Raw genomic sequence first — 21,378 nt, forward strand, 5'->3', positions numbered from 1 at the left:
ACCAAACTCACAATTGGAGAGCACAGTGATGGAAGATGCCACCTACTTCTTAGTAGAGAGACAATGGATTCAGGGTATAGAAGGAGACATACAATACTGGGGGGTAGAGCAGTTGAGTGGGAGAGAAAGTGAATTTTTTATTGATTAAAAATAAAATTTCATTAAAGTCAGAAAAAGAAATACTTATTTTCCAGGTTATGACATGAAGTTAGATTGACAATCTAAAGCCAGTTGTACAGAATTTTTCACCAGTCCCGTTTTTCTGACCTAGGCTAAGTTGCTCCTCTGAAAGTAGCCTAATGGCCCTCCATTTTTAGGGCTTTACCATATTGGCCTAATCCCAGCCTTCATGGAGTTTATAATCTTGTAAGGGAGAAGTAACTACACCAATAATTATAGTACCAAATATAGCAAGATGGGAGTTAAAAACCAAGGTCAGACATTCCCTTCTGCTTCCCTCTTCCTTCACCAACCCACCAGACCATTTTCTTGCCATCTGTCCTGTCATTGATCCCTTTGGGTCATGAGAAACTCCAGGACTGAGCCTTGTGTTACTTAATATACTCAATTTTAGAACTATTCAAAATAAATACTGCCATTGCTTCTGGAAAGACTGTGCCAATGGGTTCCTAATGACTTTATTCACCATTCTTTGTGACTGAGAAAGAGAGAAATTCTCTTTTGTCTGGGCCAGCAATTCATATCTTGAGAGACTGGAGTGGTTGGCCATTTCCTCCCCTAACTCATTTTACAGACAGGTCGGAAACTGAGGCCAACAGGGTTAAGTGACTTGCCCAGGGTCACACAATTAGCAAGTGTCTGAGGCCAGATTTGAACTCAGATTTTCCCGACTCTAGGCTCAACACTTTATACCCCTTACCACCCTCCCCACAACACTTGACACATAGACACTGTTTCACACATACTTGTTAACTGACTCAGCCTTTGATGGTACCCCAATATTATAGCAAAGAACAAGTGATCCCCTTAATAAATGTTTGTTGACTGACTTTCATTTCTTAAAAATGGAAGCACCAGCCCTAATCACAGTACTTGGTGTAGAAAACTGCTAATAAACCTTTTTCATTAAGTTAGGCACAAAGTGCTTAATTTCCTTCTCAGGCAGTAGAGAAAACCCTCTACTTCCCCAGACATGAATGAAACAATAAAAGTGTTCCAAAGATATAGGTGGTTGTTCGTATTATTATCCAAGAGGGAACCAACATTAGAAGAGAAAAGTGAAGCAAAGGAAAGGACAATGATACAAGTGAGCACTATACAATGAGGTACCAAGAGAGAACTAAGGGCTGAAGCATGGGAGAGAGGAAGCGCGTGTTAGGCACCTTCTGAAAAATAACGGCTAAGTTGGATTTCACTGCACCATCGCCGTGTATGCAGAAACACAGCAGAGGGAGAAAAAGAGGGCTTTACACCTAGCTGCCGGCTCCATGGGCCATGTTCTGCTGAAGAAAAGGCATGTTGGGAAGGCAGCCTCCGGGACAGAAAGAACACCCAGTAGAGACCAGGAGTGTGAGTCCGAAGGGAGTGGACTCCAAGTCAAAGGACCGTGCCGACATGTTGTTTAATTTCCATCTGTGCAACTTACAACCTCCACAGGCTCCCATGTCCTCATCTCTAAAATAAGGAGGCTGAGCTAGACCTTTTGGACTTTTCTGGATTTAATACCTAATCTAAAGCTGAGAGGAGCTTCTGAATCCAGGAACAGCCTCTCGAGTCTGAGGGTACATGTATGAACTGTTTTCTTTTAACGATAATTAAAAAAAAAAACTCCAATCAAAAGGACTCCCTTCTTGGGTAAATCCATGTTTTCTCATGAACCAGTTCTTTAGATCATAGTTATTTTAAGCAGAAAGCTGCATGTGTTAACAAATAAACAGGAATGGCATTTAATTTCAAGCTCCATTAGAAACACGTCGGGATGGGTGAGAACAAGGTCTGCCAAGATGTCAAAGGACAAGAGTATTTCATTTCATTTACGAAGGTGCATGAACATGGCAGCTAAGCAACAGGTGATCCTTGTCAACGTCTCGCCGAAATAGAAGAGTCGGAGTAAAACAATTACGTTCTCACCGACCTGTCTCCAAACGTTCTCTTTTCCGCAGAAATCACTGTTTTCTATAAACGTTGGGTCGATGTAGGTTATGAAAATGCTGGTAAAGGAGTGTGGTATCTTCCCTTCCACAACCTTGTGAACACTGAATGCACAGATTATTTATTAGGCGCCTACTTTATGCAAGGCTCGAAGATACAGAAATGAAAATGAAGCAGTCGCTGCCCTCAGAAGCTTGCATTCAACTGAGGAATCCAGATATCTTGAGGAGGAGAGGACCAATAAGTGGAGGAGGGAAAGGGAGGGGCAGAGAGAATGGACTCAGAAAAAGCCCATTATGGGAGGTGGCATTTGAACTGTACTATGAAAGTAAGCTGGGGGAGGGGGAAGATAGGTGACTCAGTAGATTGAGAGTCAGGCTTAGGGACCTAGGACATTCTGGGTTCAAATCTGACCTTAGACACTTCCTAGTTGTGTGACCCTGGGCAAGTCACTTAATACCTATTGTCCAGCCCTTACTACTCTTCCATCTTGGAATCAATATACAGTATTTATTCTAAGACAGAAGGTAAGGGTTTAAAACTAAAAGGAAAGGAAGCTAGGCATCGATAAACTCATTCTGAGAAGGAAAGGCACTGCAGATCTGCAGACTGAATCATGTCCAGCATTTATTAACCACTTGTTATGGCTGGCACTGGGCTAAGCACTGGGGATACAAAGAAATAATAATAAAAAAGTCACTCAAAGAAGTCATAACCTAATGGAGGAGACAATAGGTAAACTATTGTGTATCTTAAAAATGTGTACACTGGGGACTCCATTTCCCAGCATTCTTTACTCTTCCCAGGGTTCCCTTGTCTTGAATCCCTGTGTTGTGCCCTGGCATGAGTTTGTTTATAAATTTGCTGAAACCCATGCTGGGGGGCTTTTGCTTTGGCTCAAGCAGCAGGCTGTTGAGTCTCTGGCTCTTTGCTCTGCTCACTCAGCTGAAGGGACTCCTTTCTTTCTCGCTTTGTTGTTATTAAATCCTATAAATTTAGGTTCTTGGAGTAGTCATTCATTTTTAGTCTTACACTATGAATGACTGATCGAATGAAGTATGAAATACTTACTTAGTATGGAGGAAAGCACAGTATTAAATAATGAGAATACAAATGACAAAGAAAGGCAGTCTGCTTTCAAGGAGCTTCCATTCTAATGACAGGACAATACTCTAATGGGTTTCAGCAGTAAGCAGTAATATGAAACAGTCCAGAGTCCTTAATAGGCAGTCAAGCAGAAGGTAATGTCTCATCTTCAATGCCATTTTCAGTAAGAAAGTCATATCAGGGTCCAATGTGGAGACATCTGACAATGCCAACGATATATAGATAGCTGGATGGACAGAGAACTAGATAGATAGATAGATAGATAGATAGATAGATAGATAGATAGATAGATAGATAGATAGATAGATAGATAGATAGATGGACAGACAGATGGATAGATGGACAGACAGATGGACAGATGGACAGACAGACAGATGATAGATAGACAGACAGATAGATAGATAGATAGATAGATAGATAGATAGATAGATAGATGGATGGACAGACAGACGGACAGACAGACAGATGATAGATAGACAGACAGACAGATAGATGGACAGACAGATGGATAGATGGACAGACAGATGGACAGATGGACAGACAGACAGATGATAGATAGACAGACAGACAGATAGATAGATAGATAGATAGATAGATAGATAGATAGATAGATAGATAGATGGACAGACAGACGGACAGATGGACAGACGGACAGATGGACAGACAGACAGATGATAGATAGACAGACAGATAGATAGATAGAAAGATAGATACATAGATAGATAGATAGATAGATAGATAGATAGATGGACAGACAGACAGACAGATAGATAGATAGAACAGAAAACAATGTTGAAGAATTGTATCAATGTGTAATCTTGAAAAAAATAAAAATTTGTTAAAAAAAAAGAAAGAACCTGGAGAAACATCAACACACTAATACTGCCACTGGCTGGTTATCACAAAATAAATTATTGATCACAATCCCCTGCATAGAACATTGATCCATTAAAACCCAAGAGCAATATTTTGAAGCCATGCTGCCACACTAAATACTCAGTCTCCAAACTACACAAAATGAAAAACTTTCAAAGTATAGAAACCTAGCAGAGATCCAAATCACATGACGACACACAAGATTCTTGTCTGCTAAGGGAGTTGTATTAAGGAAACTTTCAGCAAGCCTATAGAAGGTGGGCTTACATCTGAAGTCTTTTATTTACCTCCAAAATGCAATTACTTATCTTTGTAAGGGTCCTGAGAACACTGAATATAAAATAATTTATTTCAGAAGAATTTCTAACTGAATCTCATTGAAAGAGATAAGAATAAAACGATAATACACTATAGAAAATCAATGTACATTATTTCATGTATATCCATATCCCATTACGTAGGCACTATTATTATCCTCATTTTACAGATGAGGAAACTGAGGCTGAAAGCAATAAACAAGCCAGGGTTTCAATGTGTCTGAGATCGGACACAAATCCAGGTCTTCAGGGTCACAATCCCAGCACTCTATAAGTTATGCCGCCCTGATTTTCAGTGTTGATTTTCAATGGATCAAGAGTCTGACATCAATACTTCAAAATGGACAGGTTTACTTCTGTCATTTTTCTGCAATATGGCTCTGTGCCATAGTTATTGCCAGTTTGGACAATTATAAATAGGTGAGTTCATGACTGCTAACTGTATTAATTATTGATTGCTAACTGTAGTACATTGCCCATAGACTCACTGAACCGGAATCCTTTAGAATGCTTTAATTAGGTGCTTAGAGGTAATCTGATCGCCCTTCCTCTAAGATAGCCCTTCAAATACTTGGCAAACAGCTATGGACATGACTTCTCCTCCTTCTCCGCCCCACCTCACCCTCCAGGCTTCTTTTCTCCAAGTGACTTCAGCCAACTTTCATATAACCTGGATTCTGGGTAGCCCCTTCATTATCCTGCTTGTTCCCCTTGCCCCAAGCTCCTTCTCCAGCTTATTAGCATCCTCAAACGGTGATGGCCAGACTGAAGACAATATTCCACAAGAGATCTGGTCAGGGCACAGTACAGAGGACTGTTCCTTCTTTCTTCCTGGAAGCTAACTCTTTCTTACAGCAGCTCAAGATGACACCAGTATTTTAAGCTGCCATGAAAGCTATGAAAACAACTGGATCTTTTTTAGACAAACTGCTAACTATGCCTTCCCAAACTTGATGCTTAAAAAACAAAAACCCAAGCACAAGCCTTTATTTTGATCCTTATTGAATTTTACCTTAGATTCAGCCAAATGCCTTGACTGTCAAAATTGTTTATTTGTATCCCAATTCTCCAGTGGTCCTTCTCAGTTATCTGTTATTTGCAATTGGATAAATATATTGGCTATCAATCACCAAATGTAGGTGGGTGCAGTGAATAGAGTGCTTGGCCTGGAGTTGAGAAGACCTGATTTCAAATCCTGCCTCAGAAACTTACTAGCTATGAGACCCTGGGCAATTCACTTGACCCCCATTGCCTAACCCTTATCACTCTTCTGCCTTGGAACCAAAGTGGAAAGTGAGGGTTTTAAAAAATTAAATTAAATTAAAAACTGCAGAGTATAGGGCTCAGTAGAGATTAATGGGGTATTACATTGAAGATATCCTTCTATCTTAACATATCATTAAAAGTCACTCTGAGCCTGGCCATTCAGCTCTCCTCTCACCCCATCTTGAAGTTATAGATATCCAAAGTGGATGTGTTACTGAAATAAAGGCTCCTGACAAGTAGTGTTTGGAAGATGGTATGTACAGACGCTCATAGGTGGACCTGTAATTAATTAGCACTGAATTTCTCTTGAGGGAGCTCCTATTAACATTTAAATCAGAAGTTGTTTTTGAGTTGAAAAACCCTAGGATTGGGCACCAAGGTTAAGGGACTCTCCACAGCCACAGAAATAGCAAGTTTCAGAGGCAAGATTGAAATTCTCTTCCCAACGCCAAACTCTGCATTTTGTTCATTATGTCAAACTTCTCTTTCGTTGCTCTTGCTCTGTAAATGTCTACTGATTCATGCTTTAATGTTTGAATGAGCAAATAGGCATTTATTAAGTTTTCTGTGTCAAACATTGTGCTAAGCACTCGTGATCCATGTGAAAAGGGGATAAAGTCTCTACTCTCAAGGAGCTCATAGTAACTGGGGGAAACAACACAGAGCAGCAGCAGGGTAGATGGAAAGAGCCCAACGTTCTAAAGGCGAGAGAGAGACGGCCAGGTGCTTGGAACATGTTGCCCATCCAGATGGCATCTTCTGCTCAATTGCAGATGTTAAAGCCCAGTGATCCTCCATGTAGTTTGATCATGGGCACTCCTTTCAGGGATATAGAGCCATCCAGCCTTTCTTCCTCATCCCATGGAGTTCTTTTACACATCCTTCCACATGGCTCCTAGGGGGGTTTGCCAGCTCACAGAAGTCAATGGAATTCTTACTTTTCTAACTATGCTTTAGAAAGTTGACACTCATGTGGTCTCTCACTGCCTTCTGCCCTCAAACAGCATATATCTATGGCGGTGGTGGTGATTGGGAATAGACACAACAGTTAAATAGATTCATGATCATCTGAGAAGGGAAGAAGCATCACTTGAAGCTGGGGACCTTCCCAAAGTGTGCTTCTTGGGTCTTCAACAAAATAATTTTTTCTTCTGTCCACTTTGCTACTCTGAGATAAAATCAGAATATTGTAATATTCTGTGGCTTTATTTATGACAAGACAGTAGATCTTTATAAATGCTCTCACCAACTCTTATAGTTGATCGATTGGTGGCGACCCAAAGAGAACCAGTACTTCTCAGTTTCTGATGACCAGGAGAATATGACCATAGACCCCAGCTGTCTGGTTCTCTTAACAATTGGCTTCCAGATGGCAGATCGAGTGCGGGTCCTGCTGTGGTCGTGACAGAGTTTAATGGCTATGAAAATTAGGGTACTTTTAAGACATATCACACTTCAGAAAGATGTACCATCTGTCCTTTGATTTTATTATCTGTAGCCAAATTCCATTATGCCTCAAATAATTAAATACTGCCACTGGGACATTAAAATACAAACTAATTTACCAAAATAATTGTATTCTGAAGATTATGTACAATATTATACATTTTACATTACAGAGTTTTTACATAAGGTAAAAGTTGATTTCAGATTCCTAGAAAACCCCAAAATACATCTGAATGAAATCTTTCTATGCATAATTACAAAAACATTCAGCCAGAAACAGTCAAAACTAGATATGAACAGAAAGTAAGTTTTTTTAAAAAAAGGGTAAATTACATTAATATAAAAATTGTAGGAACAAAACTTTTTCATTACATTGTTGAGAGAATGAATGCAAATTACAAAAAGTATATGGGATTTTAAAAAAAGATTTCCTTATGCATTTAACCCCTTATTGCTGGTGAGGTTCATAACCAGCTTTGAAAAAAATGTAGTCAGAAATGTAGAGCAGAAATTCGTTTTAAGAAAATTTAATGGGGAATGAATGAATAGGAAGGGGCTTTTAGATAGTTATTTTTTTTCTTTTCAGAATTAAGTCAACTCTTGCATTTATATGTCATCAAAAGTTGACAACGATCAGGGAGTAAAGTTATGGCTCTCAAGGATCCTTCACTTTGGCAGTTTTTCCTCTTTGAGAATATCTTTTTTTCCAGGGCCCTCGGAAGAAGTGATCTCAGTCATCACAGCATAGCCCACAACCAAATCCTGGAAACATTGGCCTATGCATCCAAATGGATGACTCATTTTATGGCAGGATGTATTTGTTGAATGCACAAAATACTTGATTTCCAAAAACAGAACATTCTGGGAAATTCTGACTTTTTTTAAGGGCTTCATTACTTCAGAATTACCATCATGCCTTACATATGGGGCTTGGGAGAGTGGGGGAGAGAAAGGAGAGCTAACCTTTGCCAACAAAAGTCATGAGTATATGGTATGTGAATGCATAATGCCTTGCTATATATAGTTCCATGCAAAACGATTATGTTAAATGGTATGCTTAAGGAGATATATCTTCAATGGATGGTCTAGATTTTGACACTTGGTGCTTAAAGAAATAAGTGATAGCAAAGCGATCTGAGAAACGTCTAAAACAGACGGAGCATAGCCTTGATGATCCTGATGCTACCAACTAATTCCAGAAAGAACGAAGTCCAAATACTCAAAATGAATACTGACGAACCAAAGAAATCTGCTGGAAGGAAATATACCAAGCCTCTTTCTAAAACAAAATAAAAACCAAAATTCCAAGATGCTGGTTCTCTGTGTCTCATTGGACTATTAAAACCACCTAATTAAGTGGCCAATGGTTTTCTCACATCAGCCAAATATCATTGCTGTTGACCCAATTACTACTTAGGCAGTTAAAGAATTGCAAACCTGCCAGAAGGAGCAATGGGGCAATGGGAATTTTACACACACACACACACACACACACACACACACACACACACACACGCACTCACTCTTATATTCTCTCTCTCTCTGTCTCTGTCTCTCTCTCTGTCTCTCTGTCTCTCTCTCTCCAGACTGTCCAAAAAAGGACATTGGTCATATGTGGGAACTAGAGGCTTGGTCAACTATACAGCCGCCTGCATGGGGCATCTCTGCTGCACAGACTAGGTCTAAACAGAATATGAAATAATCTAGGGTTGCAGTTATTGATGGAGGGATTCTCAGGAGCGCGCATACTCTCCAGTGATGCAAGTCTACTATTTCCTTATGACTTACAGTTTTAAAATTCTCATCTAGCTGAGCACAGGAACTTGGGAACATAACTGTTGACTGACCTGACCATCTGCGGTCTATTGGCCAGGGAGCCCCACTTGTTTTTCTCCTATTGCTTGTTGGAATGGAATATGTGTCCAAAGCGAGATGCTTGGAAAATAACTCATGGAAACACATACAGAATTCACATGCTTGATTGACAGTGTCACCACTACTCCTGACCACCCAAAAAAGAAAGCAAGGAAGACGTACGATTCAGAGCCTTGAATGTGTTTTTCTTTCCTTGTCTTTAGCTTGCATACAAAAGAAGCAGTTACCTAGAATATCAAAATATTATATTCATAGAAAGGGATGAGGCCGTCTAATACAAAAGTAAAAAAGAAAAGTCGCAGCTCTGAACTGTCATTAAATATCTTGGCGTTCAGTAGGCATATTGTCTCTAAGCAGCTGCAAAAAGAACTGTCTGCCCAAGTGTTCCCTAGCACCGTCAAAATCACATTTCTGCTCTTCCACGAGCTTTCTCCACTGCACCGCCTTCCTCTTCCTCTTCTTCCTCCTCATAGTTTTCTTCGTGGCCTTTGCGGGGATTGATTTCTTGAGCTGCCTGTTCTTGGGCTTCATTGTTTTTGTCATCCACCTGAAAGTTCAAAACAACAAAAAAAGCAGAGGGAGAGGAATATAATTATTGGTAAGGAAGAAGGTGAGCATTAAAAATTGCTTCTTGATAACCTTTTTTAAAATGTGATGGGTTGCCAATCGCTAGGAAAACCCTCAGAAGGAAACCAAAAAATGCAGATAAAAAAGCTCACCATCAAACCGACAAAAATAATTAGAGGCAACAAAATTCAATAGTGGCAGAGGGCTGTACAGAGGCATGCATCTTCCCTATTGCTGTTAAATTACAAAATTATAGATTCTTTTTTTTCCCCTGAGAGCAATCTGGAAGTATTTGCTAAAAGTTACAAGAATAATTTAACCCTTTGACTAAGTAATCCCATTGCTGAGATTATAGTCTTAAAGTGTTACTAAAGATAAACAAATAGATGGGTAAACAGATAAACAAACACAAAAGCTAACTGTCCAAAAATTCTCAAAGTGACATCAAATATGATAATAAAACAAAACTGAAAGTAATGTCTGTTTGCCACAAGTGGAAAGTGAATTGAGTTGTTAAACATGGATCTAATGAAATGTGCTAATCACATTACAATGGACAAGTAGGAGGAACACAAAGAATTCTGGAAAAACCAATTGGAAATGAGGTGGAGATAACAGATCTCTTTGGGATGGGGAACTCCCAGGAGAGCAAATACTCTCCATCAATGCCTGCATCTTCTCCATGGTTCCTACTCTTAGAAAGCTGCCTAAAGCATTGAACGGACAAAGGGCTAACTTGTCCATAGCTGTGGCCAGCATGTTGGAAACTGGCAAAAAGTAGGACAATAAGAAAAAGTGTACTGTATGATCATATGAAAAAAGAAGTAAATGAGAATGAAGGAATTCTAATAGGGACTTAAAGGAAGGGATAGAACAATTGATAGGATACTTTTTGTTCTGCAATTAATTCTTTAAAGCAAGTGGTGGTATGGATGTTCAATACAGTTTTAATAAAACATTTAAGTTTTAAACATTGTCCCTTAAAGGGCTCAAAGTTTTTTTTTTCCCTTAAGGAAAAGGTGTCAAGCATGGAAGGATGACTAACAGACAGGATCGATAAGATCTTCATCCGTTTTTTCCCCTGTTATTTCTCCCATTGCCAAGATTGTGATGGATTTGTCCAATTTGGCAGGGTTACAGCCATTCTACAAGATCACCAATCAACTCAACTCCATCCTGCCAATGAGCAATGCTGGCTCTTCATGTGTTAAAGACAAAACATGTGGCACCTACATTGTCATCGTTTTCCCCATAGGGTTCTTCATTGTTATGCTCCAATTCCCGTTTCTTCTCTTCAGTCAAATCTTCTTGACCCTAAAACCAAAACATACAAATACAGCAGGGCTGTTCTCACTTCAAAGTAAACCAAAGAACACAAGGCTCCTCCCCACCTCTCCAAAAGCCAAAAAAACTCAAAAAATGACTGAGAGTTTCACTGTGATCATTCAGGTGAGAAGAGGGATCACGGCAGTGGAGAAGATCAAAGAATCATTTAGTTCTACAGCTGGAAGGTAACATCTGGGGCCATCTTGTCCAAGATTCTTATTTTACAGATGAGGCCACTGAGGCCCAAGATCACCCAGGTTTGCAGGAGGCAGAATCAGTCCTCTGACTAGACACTTTCCATTGGTCCACACTAACTCTGACTGAACTTTGCAAAAGATTCTATGGAAGAATGAAACCCAGTCAAGCCAGACACTTGTGGGTTTCCACTTGAGTAATGGATCTTATGAAAGTCCAATCATGTCTTTATGGCAAACTACAAGCCAAATAAAGTGAAATATTTCTTTGCCACTTTCAAATCCCAAATGAGGGAAAAGATAAGGGTTTTCTTGTCCTTTTAATGAGACTTTTAGGGGAATGAGTGCTTTTTTGTTTTATTCCAGTCCCATCTTCAATCTATTCATGGTAACCCACCATAAACTGTTTATCTGAGAAGACAACAAAGCCAAAAGCTTTTAAAAAAATCTAGAGAATGACTAGGTGGCTCAGTGGATAGAGAGGAAGTCTTGGGTTTCAAATCTAGCCTTGGACACCTCCTAGCTGTGTGATCCTGGGAAAGTCACTTAACCCCTAGTCCTTACCAATCTTCTGCCTTAGAACCAACATATAGTATTGATTCTAAGATGGAAGATAAGGGTTAAAACAAAGAATTGGAAATAATCGGAATTAGAAACAAAATCTGTTCAGAAGGTGGGTGTGGATAAAAACCTCAGGCTAGTTCAGTTTGTATTATGAGCCAGGTGTGCAGTTTGGTTCCATTTTGATAAGTGTTTTAATGAAGACTAAATTAGAAATGAAAGAGCTACCTCTAATATAACCGATGCCTTTTTTGTGAAAGAACTAATGACCAAGTTCTAGTGTAAATGTCTCAGGGGTTAAAGGTAAGCTTTTCAAATCCTGCCAGCCTACTAAAAAAAAATCATTCACATGGCATAACACTTCAGGGACTGAGATCAAGAGTTTTAATTATTTTTGTGTCACAGACCTCCTTTTGCCATTGGTGAAGCCTAGGACCTCCCTCTTTTAAATGAGTAAAATATATAGCATTAAAAGGAAACCAATTACAAAATATTAAAAAAACAAACAAACACAAATTCCTAAACATTAAGGAAAAGCAAAAAGAATCATGAATTTGGAGTTAGAAATGTGCTTAGAGGCCACTGTGTTGAACTCCTTCATGGGGAGAGGGAGGAGAAGAAGGAAAGGGAAGGGAAAGAGAGAGAGAGAGAGAGAGAGAGAGAGAGAGAGAGAGAGAGAGAGAGAGAGAGAGAGAGAGAGAGAGAGAGAGAGAGAGAGAGAGAGAGAGAGAGAGAGAGAGAGAGAGAAGGAAGGAGAGAGACAGATAGAGATACAGAGAGAATAAGAGAAAGTAGAGAGAGAAGGAGGGAGAGAGAGACACAGAGAGACAGAGAGAGAAACTAAATTTGAAGTCAGATAATCAGAGAATCTGGGTTCAAATTCTAGTGTGTCTACATCCTTCCTACATTCTACATTCTACATGGGGACAGCCAGTGAAAATTCAAAGAATCAAGAGATAGAGGATTGTGATTGTGTTTGATTGTCACTAGATTGTAGAGTAGCTGGGGAATGGGAGGAGAGTATGATATAAGGGGACTGAAACAGTGGGAGGAGGGCAGGTTAAAGGCTTTTAGAGTCAAGCAGTGGATTTGATCTTAGAGGTAATAGGGAGGCACTGGAGGTTTTTTTAATAGGGAGGTGACAGGCATATCCATGCTGGAGGAATAGTAGTTGGACAGATTAATAAAAGATGGACTGAAATGGGAAAGACTTAAGGTCGTGAGACCAACTTTGAAGCTCCTATGGTATTCCAGGTATAAGGTGATGAGAAGCTACATCAAGATGGTAGCAGTATAGGGGAGAGAAGAAATGTTCCATAAGGTTATTTACACATGTGGAAAGGAAAACTGAGACTCAAGCTTTTGTATTTCTGCTCACTGAGTCTGAGGAACCATCCTTTAGAATGTTGCAGGGATGGGGAGCAGCAGTTGGAGGAGAGAAGAGGCTTGTGGGAGAAAAAAAAGGAAACGAGAAGTCTTTGTCCTCTGAACTTGGGAGAGTTAGGAGCTAGGACCAAAGCTCGAGATCCCAACCTGTGGGGACAAAGCCTTGCCTACATTTCCCTTGCCCTGAAGAGAGAAGAAGCCTGGCATCTTTAGATGACTGATACAAGAAAGCAAAAGAAATCCAGGGAAATAATGAAAAAAAAATCACAAATGAGGGGGGCCTTGCAGTCCCTGACCTAAAACTATATTACAAAGCAGCAGTCATCAAAACAATTTGGTACTGGCTAAGAGACAGAAAGGAGGATCAGTGGAATAGACTGGGGGCAAGAGACCTCAGCAAGACAGTATACGATAAACCCAAAGATCCCAGCTTTTGGGACAAAAAATCCACTATTTCATAAAAACTGCTGGGAAAATTGGAGGACAGTGTGGGAGAGACTAGGAATAGATCAACACCTCACAACCTACACCAAGATAAATTCAAAATGGGTGAATGACTTAAACATAAAGAAGGAAACCATAAGTAAATTGGGTAAACACAGAATAGTATACATGTCAGACCTTTGGGAGGGGAAAGGCTTTAAAACCAAGCAAGACATAGAAAGAATCACAAAATGTAGAATAAATAATTTTGACTACATCAAATTAAAAAGCTTTTCTATAAACAAAACCAATGCAACTAAAATCAGAAGGGAAACAACAAATTGGGAAAAAAATCTTCATAGAAACCTCTGACAAAGGTTTAATTACTCAAATTTATAAAGAGCTAAATCTATTGTACAAAAATCCAAGCCATTCTCCAATTGATAAATGGGCAAGGGACATGAATAGGCAGTTCTCAGATAAAGAAATCAAAACTATTAACAAGCACATGAAGAAGTGCTCTACATCTCTTATAATCAGAGAGATGCAAATCAAAACAACTCTGAGGTATCACCTCACACCTAGCAGATTGGCTAACATAACAGCAAAGGAAAGTAATGAATGCTGGAGGGGACGTGGCAAAGTTGGGACATTAATTCATTGCTGGTGGAGTTGTGAACTGATCCAACCATTCTGGAGGGCAATTTGGAACTATGCCCAAAGGGCGACAAAAGAATATCTACCCTTTGATCCAGCCATAGCACTGCTGGGTCTGTACCCCAAAGAGATGATGGAGGAAAAGCCTTGTACAAAAATATTCATAGCTGCGCTCTTTGTGGTGGCCAAAAACTGGAAAACGAGGGGATCCCCTTCAATTGGGGAATGGCTGAACAAATTGTGGTATATGTTGGTGATGGAATATTATTGTGCAAAAAGGAATAATAAAGTGGAGGAATTCCATGGAGACTGGAACAACCTCCAGGAAGGATGCAGAGCAAGAGGAGCAGAACCAGGAGAACATTGTACACAGAGACTGATACCCTGTGGTATAATCAAACGTAATGGACTTCTCCATTAGTGGCGGTGTAATGTCCCTGAACAATCTGCAGGGATCTAGGAGAAAAAAACACTATCCATAAGCAGAGGACAAACTGTGGGAGTAGAAACACCGAGGAAAAACAACTGCCTGACTACAGTGGCTGAGGGGACATGACAGAGGAGAGACTCTAAACAAACACTCTAATGCAAATACTAACAATGTGGCAATGGGTTTGAATCAAGAACATATGTGATACCCAGTGGAATCATGCGTCAGCTATGGGGGGGGTTGGGGGGGAGGAAAAGAAAATGATCTTTGTCTTTAATGAATAATGTTTGGAAATGATCAAATAAAATATTATTTAAAAAAAGAAAGCAAAAGAACAACAACTATTTCTGAAAGGGGCTGATCCCTTTGAACTTCATGGGGTCACCCCGAAGACCCTTCCCATCCCTTGACTTTCCCAAGAAGGACACTTGATATCTATTTAGTGTAGGATAGTAATAGTGATTAGAGAGGAAGGAAAAGAGAAACTGAGGCTGAGCCATTTAGCTCAGCTGAAAGAGGACAAAGACAACCTGTAGGGTTTTCTATTCCCATAAACCTTTGCCCTCCTTTTTATTACTTGAACTATGAAACAACTTTATATTGAAGAAATTTGCAGTCATATTCAGATCATAAAAGAATAAAGAGGGAGGTGGGCTAGGTAGCCATTTAGCCTTGGCTGACAAAAAAGCTATGTTGGACTGTCAGCCTGCCGGACAGGTGGGATTTCTGGGGTTAGAAATAGCAGCCAAGCCTTGAGAGAAGTAAACTCCATTATTCCCCAGAAGTCTGTTCATTGAGATACAGCCCCTGTTCATCCATGACTCAATATTAGCTCTGGGGTACCTCTCTCTCTTGGGTTTGAAGGGTGAGGGAAGGAGAGGATTTCACAGATCATCTCTCAGCCCAGAGAATCTCTCCCTTTACCTCAAATTCCTCCTTATTCCCTCCGTTCCTTCACCTCCTCCATTCCCTGTTACAACCCTTCCAGGTTCCCTTTTCCAAAATCCTTACACACACTAGTATGAATGGGAGGGAGGTAGAGTATTGGGCTAGGTCTTTCTCACTATGAGGCCAGGCTCTCTACTCAATACTTTGGCTTTTCTTCCTCCTTACACTCTTCTAATTCTGCCTTTTCAAATCCATCTCCTAATCTGTCAATTTCCCTATTGGTTTGTAATTTTGAAATTTTATTAAGAAATTTTCGGTTATCCCATTTCCTGTCTTTTAAAGATCTTTAAGGAGAGTTTCTTTAACATCTCCTTTTTATTCATTCCTATTACTTAGCATAGAGCCTGGCATATAGTGGGTGCTTAATAAATGTTCACTTGGATTGACTGACGATAACAACTAACAAATGTAATGACTGAATTTCTTGAGAGGCGATATATATTAAATGTAAGATAATTTGTTATTTGGCCTCTCAAAACAAACTTAAACTAGCCAGTAGACTCTCTCCACAGCCCAGATGCCAAGAAACATGAGCAGGGTGAAAAGTCCTGGGACAAATGAGATCATCTGGGAAAGAAAGCCGGGCTTGGAAAAGAGACCAGGAACCTCCTGGGTACAACACTATATACCCCTTGTGACATCATCACTCAGTCCCTCTCTGGGACATCCCAACACATTCCTTCCTTTTTAAAAAAATTTTTTAAAACCATTCTCTTCTACCTTAGACTCAATACTGTGTATTGGTTCCAAAGCAAAAAAGAGTGGTATGGTCTAGGCAATGAGGGGTTAAGTGATTTTTCCAGGGTCACACAACTAGGAAGTACTTGAATCCAGTTCTGAAGCCAGAACATCCTATATCTCTAGGCTTAGCTCTCAATCCACAGAGACATCAAGCTGCCTCCCAAAGACATTCTGATTGGCAAAGAGTCACTACAAGGAGAGCCCTTCCTCATTACTTTATCACAGGAAGAGGACTAGCAAGACCTTTTTCTCCCTGCCATGTGGCTGGGGCATTCCAAAATGGTGGCTAAAGCTTGCTGATTTCATTATCTAATCTCTCAAATGGATCAAGTGTCCCAAATTCTGTTGTCTTCAACAATGATTTCAACAAAAGGAATAACACAACCCAGTTTCATAGCTTGGGGGAAGAAACTGTAGCTTGGCTTAGAATCAGATCTGGTTCTTGAGGGGGAGGTACTAAAGAGAAAATTATTCCACAAAAAAAAATTCCCAATTCAAATGTAATTTTCCACACAGAGAAATTAAGTAAAAACTGGGTCAGAACAGATGTGTAGATTTAGGGTAGAGTAGATGTCACCGGAGAGTTCTCATTAATGGATATGAGGACATCAAGACTTTAATTATTTTCTCTTCTCAAAAGCCCTGATAAAAATTTTCAGATTAAGCTGTGTCTGACTGGTAAGTGTGACACCATGGATAGCGGTGACATAATGTATGTGAACATCCCAAGAGAATAAGTGCTTCATTCATTTCTTGCTTGGCATCCTTGTATGGCCAAAACCAACTGGTTCAGTGTGTGCCTATGCAGTGGAGTTTCTCATTAGGGCTGTATACCTTAGCTTCACCAATTCTCCATTTTTCAGAATAGAGCTAAGCTGCCCCGTCTAAGCGTACCACTGTAATTAAACTGTTTTATCATTAAACATTATTCTCAAATGAAATTTCGGGGGACAAAATGGCATGAAATAGGTGGTCTCCCTAAGACAGAAGTTGATAGTATAATATAAACGTATTAGGAAAAGTAAGTATTTTATCCAAATGAATAAAAGGAAACTTCATTTTGCTTTAAAGCAAAAAACATCATCTTATTTTATTTTATATTTAAATTTTGGTGTGTTGGTGAATTCTTGTAAGATGTGTAACTAAAGGCTGAGGGGTCCTACCTATAACTTTCATTAACTATGCTTAAAGGCAGATACATGGCACAGTGGACAGAGCACTAGACTTGGTAACAAGAAGACTCTTCATGAATTCAAATCCAGTTTCAGATACTTACTAGCTATGTGACCCTGGGCAAGTCACTTAATTGTTTGCCTCTGTTTCCCCATATGTAAAATGATCTAGAGAAGGAAATGATAAATCTCTCTAGAATCTTTGCCAAGAAAAGCCCAAATGGGGTCACAAGAAGTCATGTTTGAACATGAAAAATGACCGAAAAAGAACAAATGCTTGATTAAAGTGCAAGTCCCCTTGACTGTTGAAGACCCCCTACTTTACAAAACTAGACTTGAATTTTATTTTTTATTTTCTTGGAGGGAATGGGTAGAAAACACACACAGGCATACACACCCATTCATCGGTATTTCTAATCATATGTAATACAATATATGATCACATTTTATATCAATCTCATGCTTTACGGTTTGTAAGGGGCTTAAAAAATTTCAGCTTTATTTAAGCCTCAGTAAAATCCTGGGAATAGTGTATGAACCCTTGCTTTGTAGATAAAGCAAAGCAGGCTCAGGGATGTGAATGTCAATTAATAAGAAAAAAAATATAAAGCATTTTAAAATCAACAAAACTTTTGATCCACAATCTCACTTGAACTTCACAATAACTCAACGAGAGGAAGGTTCTATAGGTCTGCATTTTAAAGATGAGGAAAGTGAAGAGAAATGACATGGCCCTGGCCAGAAAGAAAGGATGTTTCAGAGATCTGTGAGATCCAAATCCTTGTTTTCCTCATTCCATCGACTCCCTCTCCCTGCTTGCTGATGGTGCTATGTCACTGTCTCCTAAACTTTTCCATTTGTCTAACTTTCTCACAGGGATGCCACGAAACCATCTGATTTCTAACTCTGAAAGGGATTGGGACTGGATTTGGGATTCCATTGGGAGAGGCAACTCTTGGATGATGAAACTCCTTTCCCTAATGCTGATCCACACCACCTGTCCTTCAGGAAGCTTTCTTTTAGGGGTTCTCTCTTCCAATTAAATGTGTGAGCTCTTTGGCAGCAGAAACTAGAGATGTTTCTAGCTTAAAAGGCACTAATAAACACTTTTTCTTGCCTTCTTCCATTCAGCCATCCAATCATCACTTCTCTTCAATTTAGAGAGCTGCCTCTCTAGAGACACTGAGTCTGCCTGAGGTGGGACCTGAATTTGGATCTTCCTGGCCACTTCTCTAACTCCCGTGTCCTGCTGCTTTTGAAAGTGATATAGAAATGTGCACTTCTGCACACTCTAGTTCATTTGTGGTTTTTTAGCCCATCTCTGAAGAGATGCTTGAAATCTCTATAAAGATGCCCATAGCTTTTGGCTTGTTTGGATCCTTCCAGTTTACAACTATAACTGCCATCTTCATAAACCCAATCGTTTGACCCAAACCTGGCTCTGAACGTTCCTACCTCCTCTTCACCTTCTTCTTGGTATTGTTCATCCACATTATCTTCCTGCTGGTCCGGATTTCCTGCCATCTGTTGACACAAAATGGGGGCGGCTAGTGCAACTGTCCATTTCAGATGCATCCTTTAGTACTTTGAGATCTCAAGCCGAGCCCCCATCCCTAGGAGAGAGCACTTTCAATGGCTCAGTGGCCATGAAACGATGAATGATAATTCATAATAAGCAGCACAGAATGCCAGGCTCTCTCGTGGTCCCTAGGCATCGAGCTGAATATGAAAGCTTCAAAGCAAATCAAAGCAGGGAACCTTCTGTCTATGTGGCTTACTCCTCCCCCTTTGGCCTAAACCAGTCATCCACTGCAATATCCTGGTTTAAATAAGCCCTGGCATCTGGCATCTCCTCACCACCAAATGCTCCTCCATTTCAGCATTTCCTTGCTTTTGACTGCTCTGCTTGGGCACCTCATTCTCCTCCGGCAAGTTCTCTTCCCTTACTTGCTCTGCTTCCTCAAACTCATCTTCTCCTTGATTGTTTGGGTCGTCTGCTGGGTTTACATCCTCACCAGCTGCTTGCTGTAATTTAAAAGAAAGAATAAAAACAACATTTTTCAAATCCTCATGTCAAAAGGAATTGCAGTGCAGACACCAGATTTTTTTAAGTGAAAAAAGGTCTTGAGTTGACCATTGAGGCGGGATGACTTTGCCCTAAACTGTCTGCCTTAACCACATATCACAAAGATCCAGCTGCCTGGAGAACTCCACTCCCCAAAGGGAGATGAATCAGGATGAGGTGGAAACAACATTCAACTAATTGAGTTTGTTTTATGTAGTCTTTTGTTCAGTTGGGTCCTTCTCTTTGTGACCTCATGGACGACAGCACATTAATGCTGTCTTGGGGATTTTCTTGGCAAGGATGCTGGGGTGATTCATCATCTCCTTCTCTGGTGAATTAAGGCAAAGTGAGTTAAGTGTCTTGCCTAGAGTCCCACAGCTAGTAAGCATTGAGACCAGATGGGAACTCCAGCTCCAGCACTCTATCCATTGAGCCAACGAGTTGCCTTTTATATAGCTACTCCTCTGCAAAAGGATCCCTCTGCAAAAGAGTGCAAAGCACTCTCCAAAATATGCTGGAGACTATTTTTTATTTACCACTAGAAATGACATTTAAAGGAAAACAGAAGAGCTAGAGAGTGGGCAGGCAAGGACTCCTAACAGGGAAATTTGTCCCAGACTACACCAAAGTGATATAGGGTTGATTCACAAAGTTGTCCTTAACTTTAAGAACTAAGGATGGAACCTGGAGAACAAAATGGACTCATGAGCTGAGATTGCCTTGTACCAGCAGGAGTGCTAACATGTAATGGCCAGAACAGCCAACTATGGAAGAGGATGAAAGGCACAAGTTAGGCATCAGAGTGAGCAGCAAAAAGAACGGGACTTCCAAGTGCTGCTTGGCTACTTATGCCTATTTATTACCCAGATGTCCTGAGATAAGTGATTTATTTAGAAAGAAAGGGATGGACTCAAATGGTCTCAAAAGTTCTTTGCAAGTCTATAGTCTAAAAAAGCAAACAATTTCTCAAAGAAATTAAATTCAGTTCCACAATTATAAATTGTTGGGTTATTGCCCTTCATCCTCGAAGAGGACCAACATGCCATTCCTGTGTTGGGGTCAACGTCCTTGTGTCCGACCAAGGCTGATCAGAGCAATACGAGCTTGGAAGGCTGGGCACAGAGAGCCAGTATGAACACTGGGGATGAGGATGTCTCTAAATCCGAGCCTCTCAGTTCCTTTGGAGCCAGTGCAATTCTGCTTTGCTTGTAGAGCCCAGCGCCTTCTTTGATGCGGCCATGCCATACAAGACAGTCTTGGCCAGTGTTTCCCATGTCTCACAATCTGACGCACTTTGAGAGTCCTTTTATTGCTTCCCCCGTACTCCAGGAGAGTGCCTGCCTTTTATAAGCATTCTCTGTAAAATAGTCTTTTAGGCCAACATACGTTTGGCATTCGAGCAACATGGCCAGTCAATTAGAGTTGCACTCTCTGAAGAATCTGAATGCTTGGCAGTCTGGCTCGAGAAAAAGACCTCAGTGTCTGGTATCTAATTTTGCCAGGTGATCTTCAGAACCTTCCTGAGACATTTCAAATGGAAGCGGTTCAGGATCCCGGCAGGGTGCTGGTATAAGTCCAGGTTTCACAGGCACAGACACTGAGGTCAGCACAATGGCTCAACAGACCTTCAATTTGGTTGGCAGCCGAATACCTCTTCTCTCCCACATGTTCCTTATGAGCCTCCCAAACACAGAGCCAGTTCTGGCAATGAGTGCATCAACCTCATCATCTATGTGGTCATCCCTGGAAAGTATCCTGATCCACAGCCTTCAAAGTTTCTCCATTTACTATAACCGATGCTTCCACATATGGTTGCTGTGCCTGGCAGAGAGCCTCTGTTTCCTATGTGTTCATTGTGAGGTCAAAATGAGCACAAGAGGCAGAAAAGGAATCCACGCTCTGTTGCAAC

General features: G+C 40.4%; 1 protein-coding gene across 2 annotated transcripts in view; it reads right to left on the reverse strand.

Moving 5' to 3' along the window:
* Positions 1-7,144: 7,144 nt before the first annotated feature.
* GOLIM4 (golgi integral membrane protein 4) overlaps positions 7,145-21,378 on the reverse strand; it is a 123,663-nt gene continuing 109,429 nt past the window's right edge. For both annotated transcript variants that reach the window (XM_007502252.3, XM_007502251.3), the window contains 4 exons: positions 19,262-19,429; positions 18,860-18,928; positions 10,800-10,880; positions 7,145-9,546 (listed from right to left, as the gene is read on the reverse strand). In XM_007502252.3, coding sequence (XP_007502314.1) covers positions 9,403-9,546; positions 10,800-10,880; positions 18,860-18,928; positions 19,262-19,429 — 462 coding nt within the window. In that variant the 3' untranslated portion in view covers positions 7,145-9,402. The remainder of the gene's footprint in view (positions 9,547-10,799; positions 10,881-18,859; positions 18,929-19,261; positions 19,430-21,378) is intronic.

Source organism: Monodelphis domestica, chromosome 8 (genome assembly GCF_027887165.1).
Source record: "Monodelphis domestica isolate mMonDom1 chromosome 8, mMonDom1.pri, whole genome shotgun sequence".
Taxonomy (NCBI): domain Eukaryota; kingdom Metazoa; phylum Chordata; class Mammalia; order Didelphimorphia; family Didelphidae; genus Monodelphis; species Monodelphis domestica.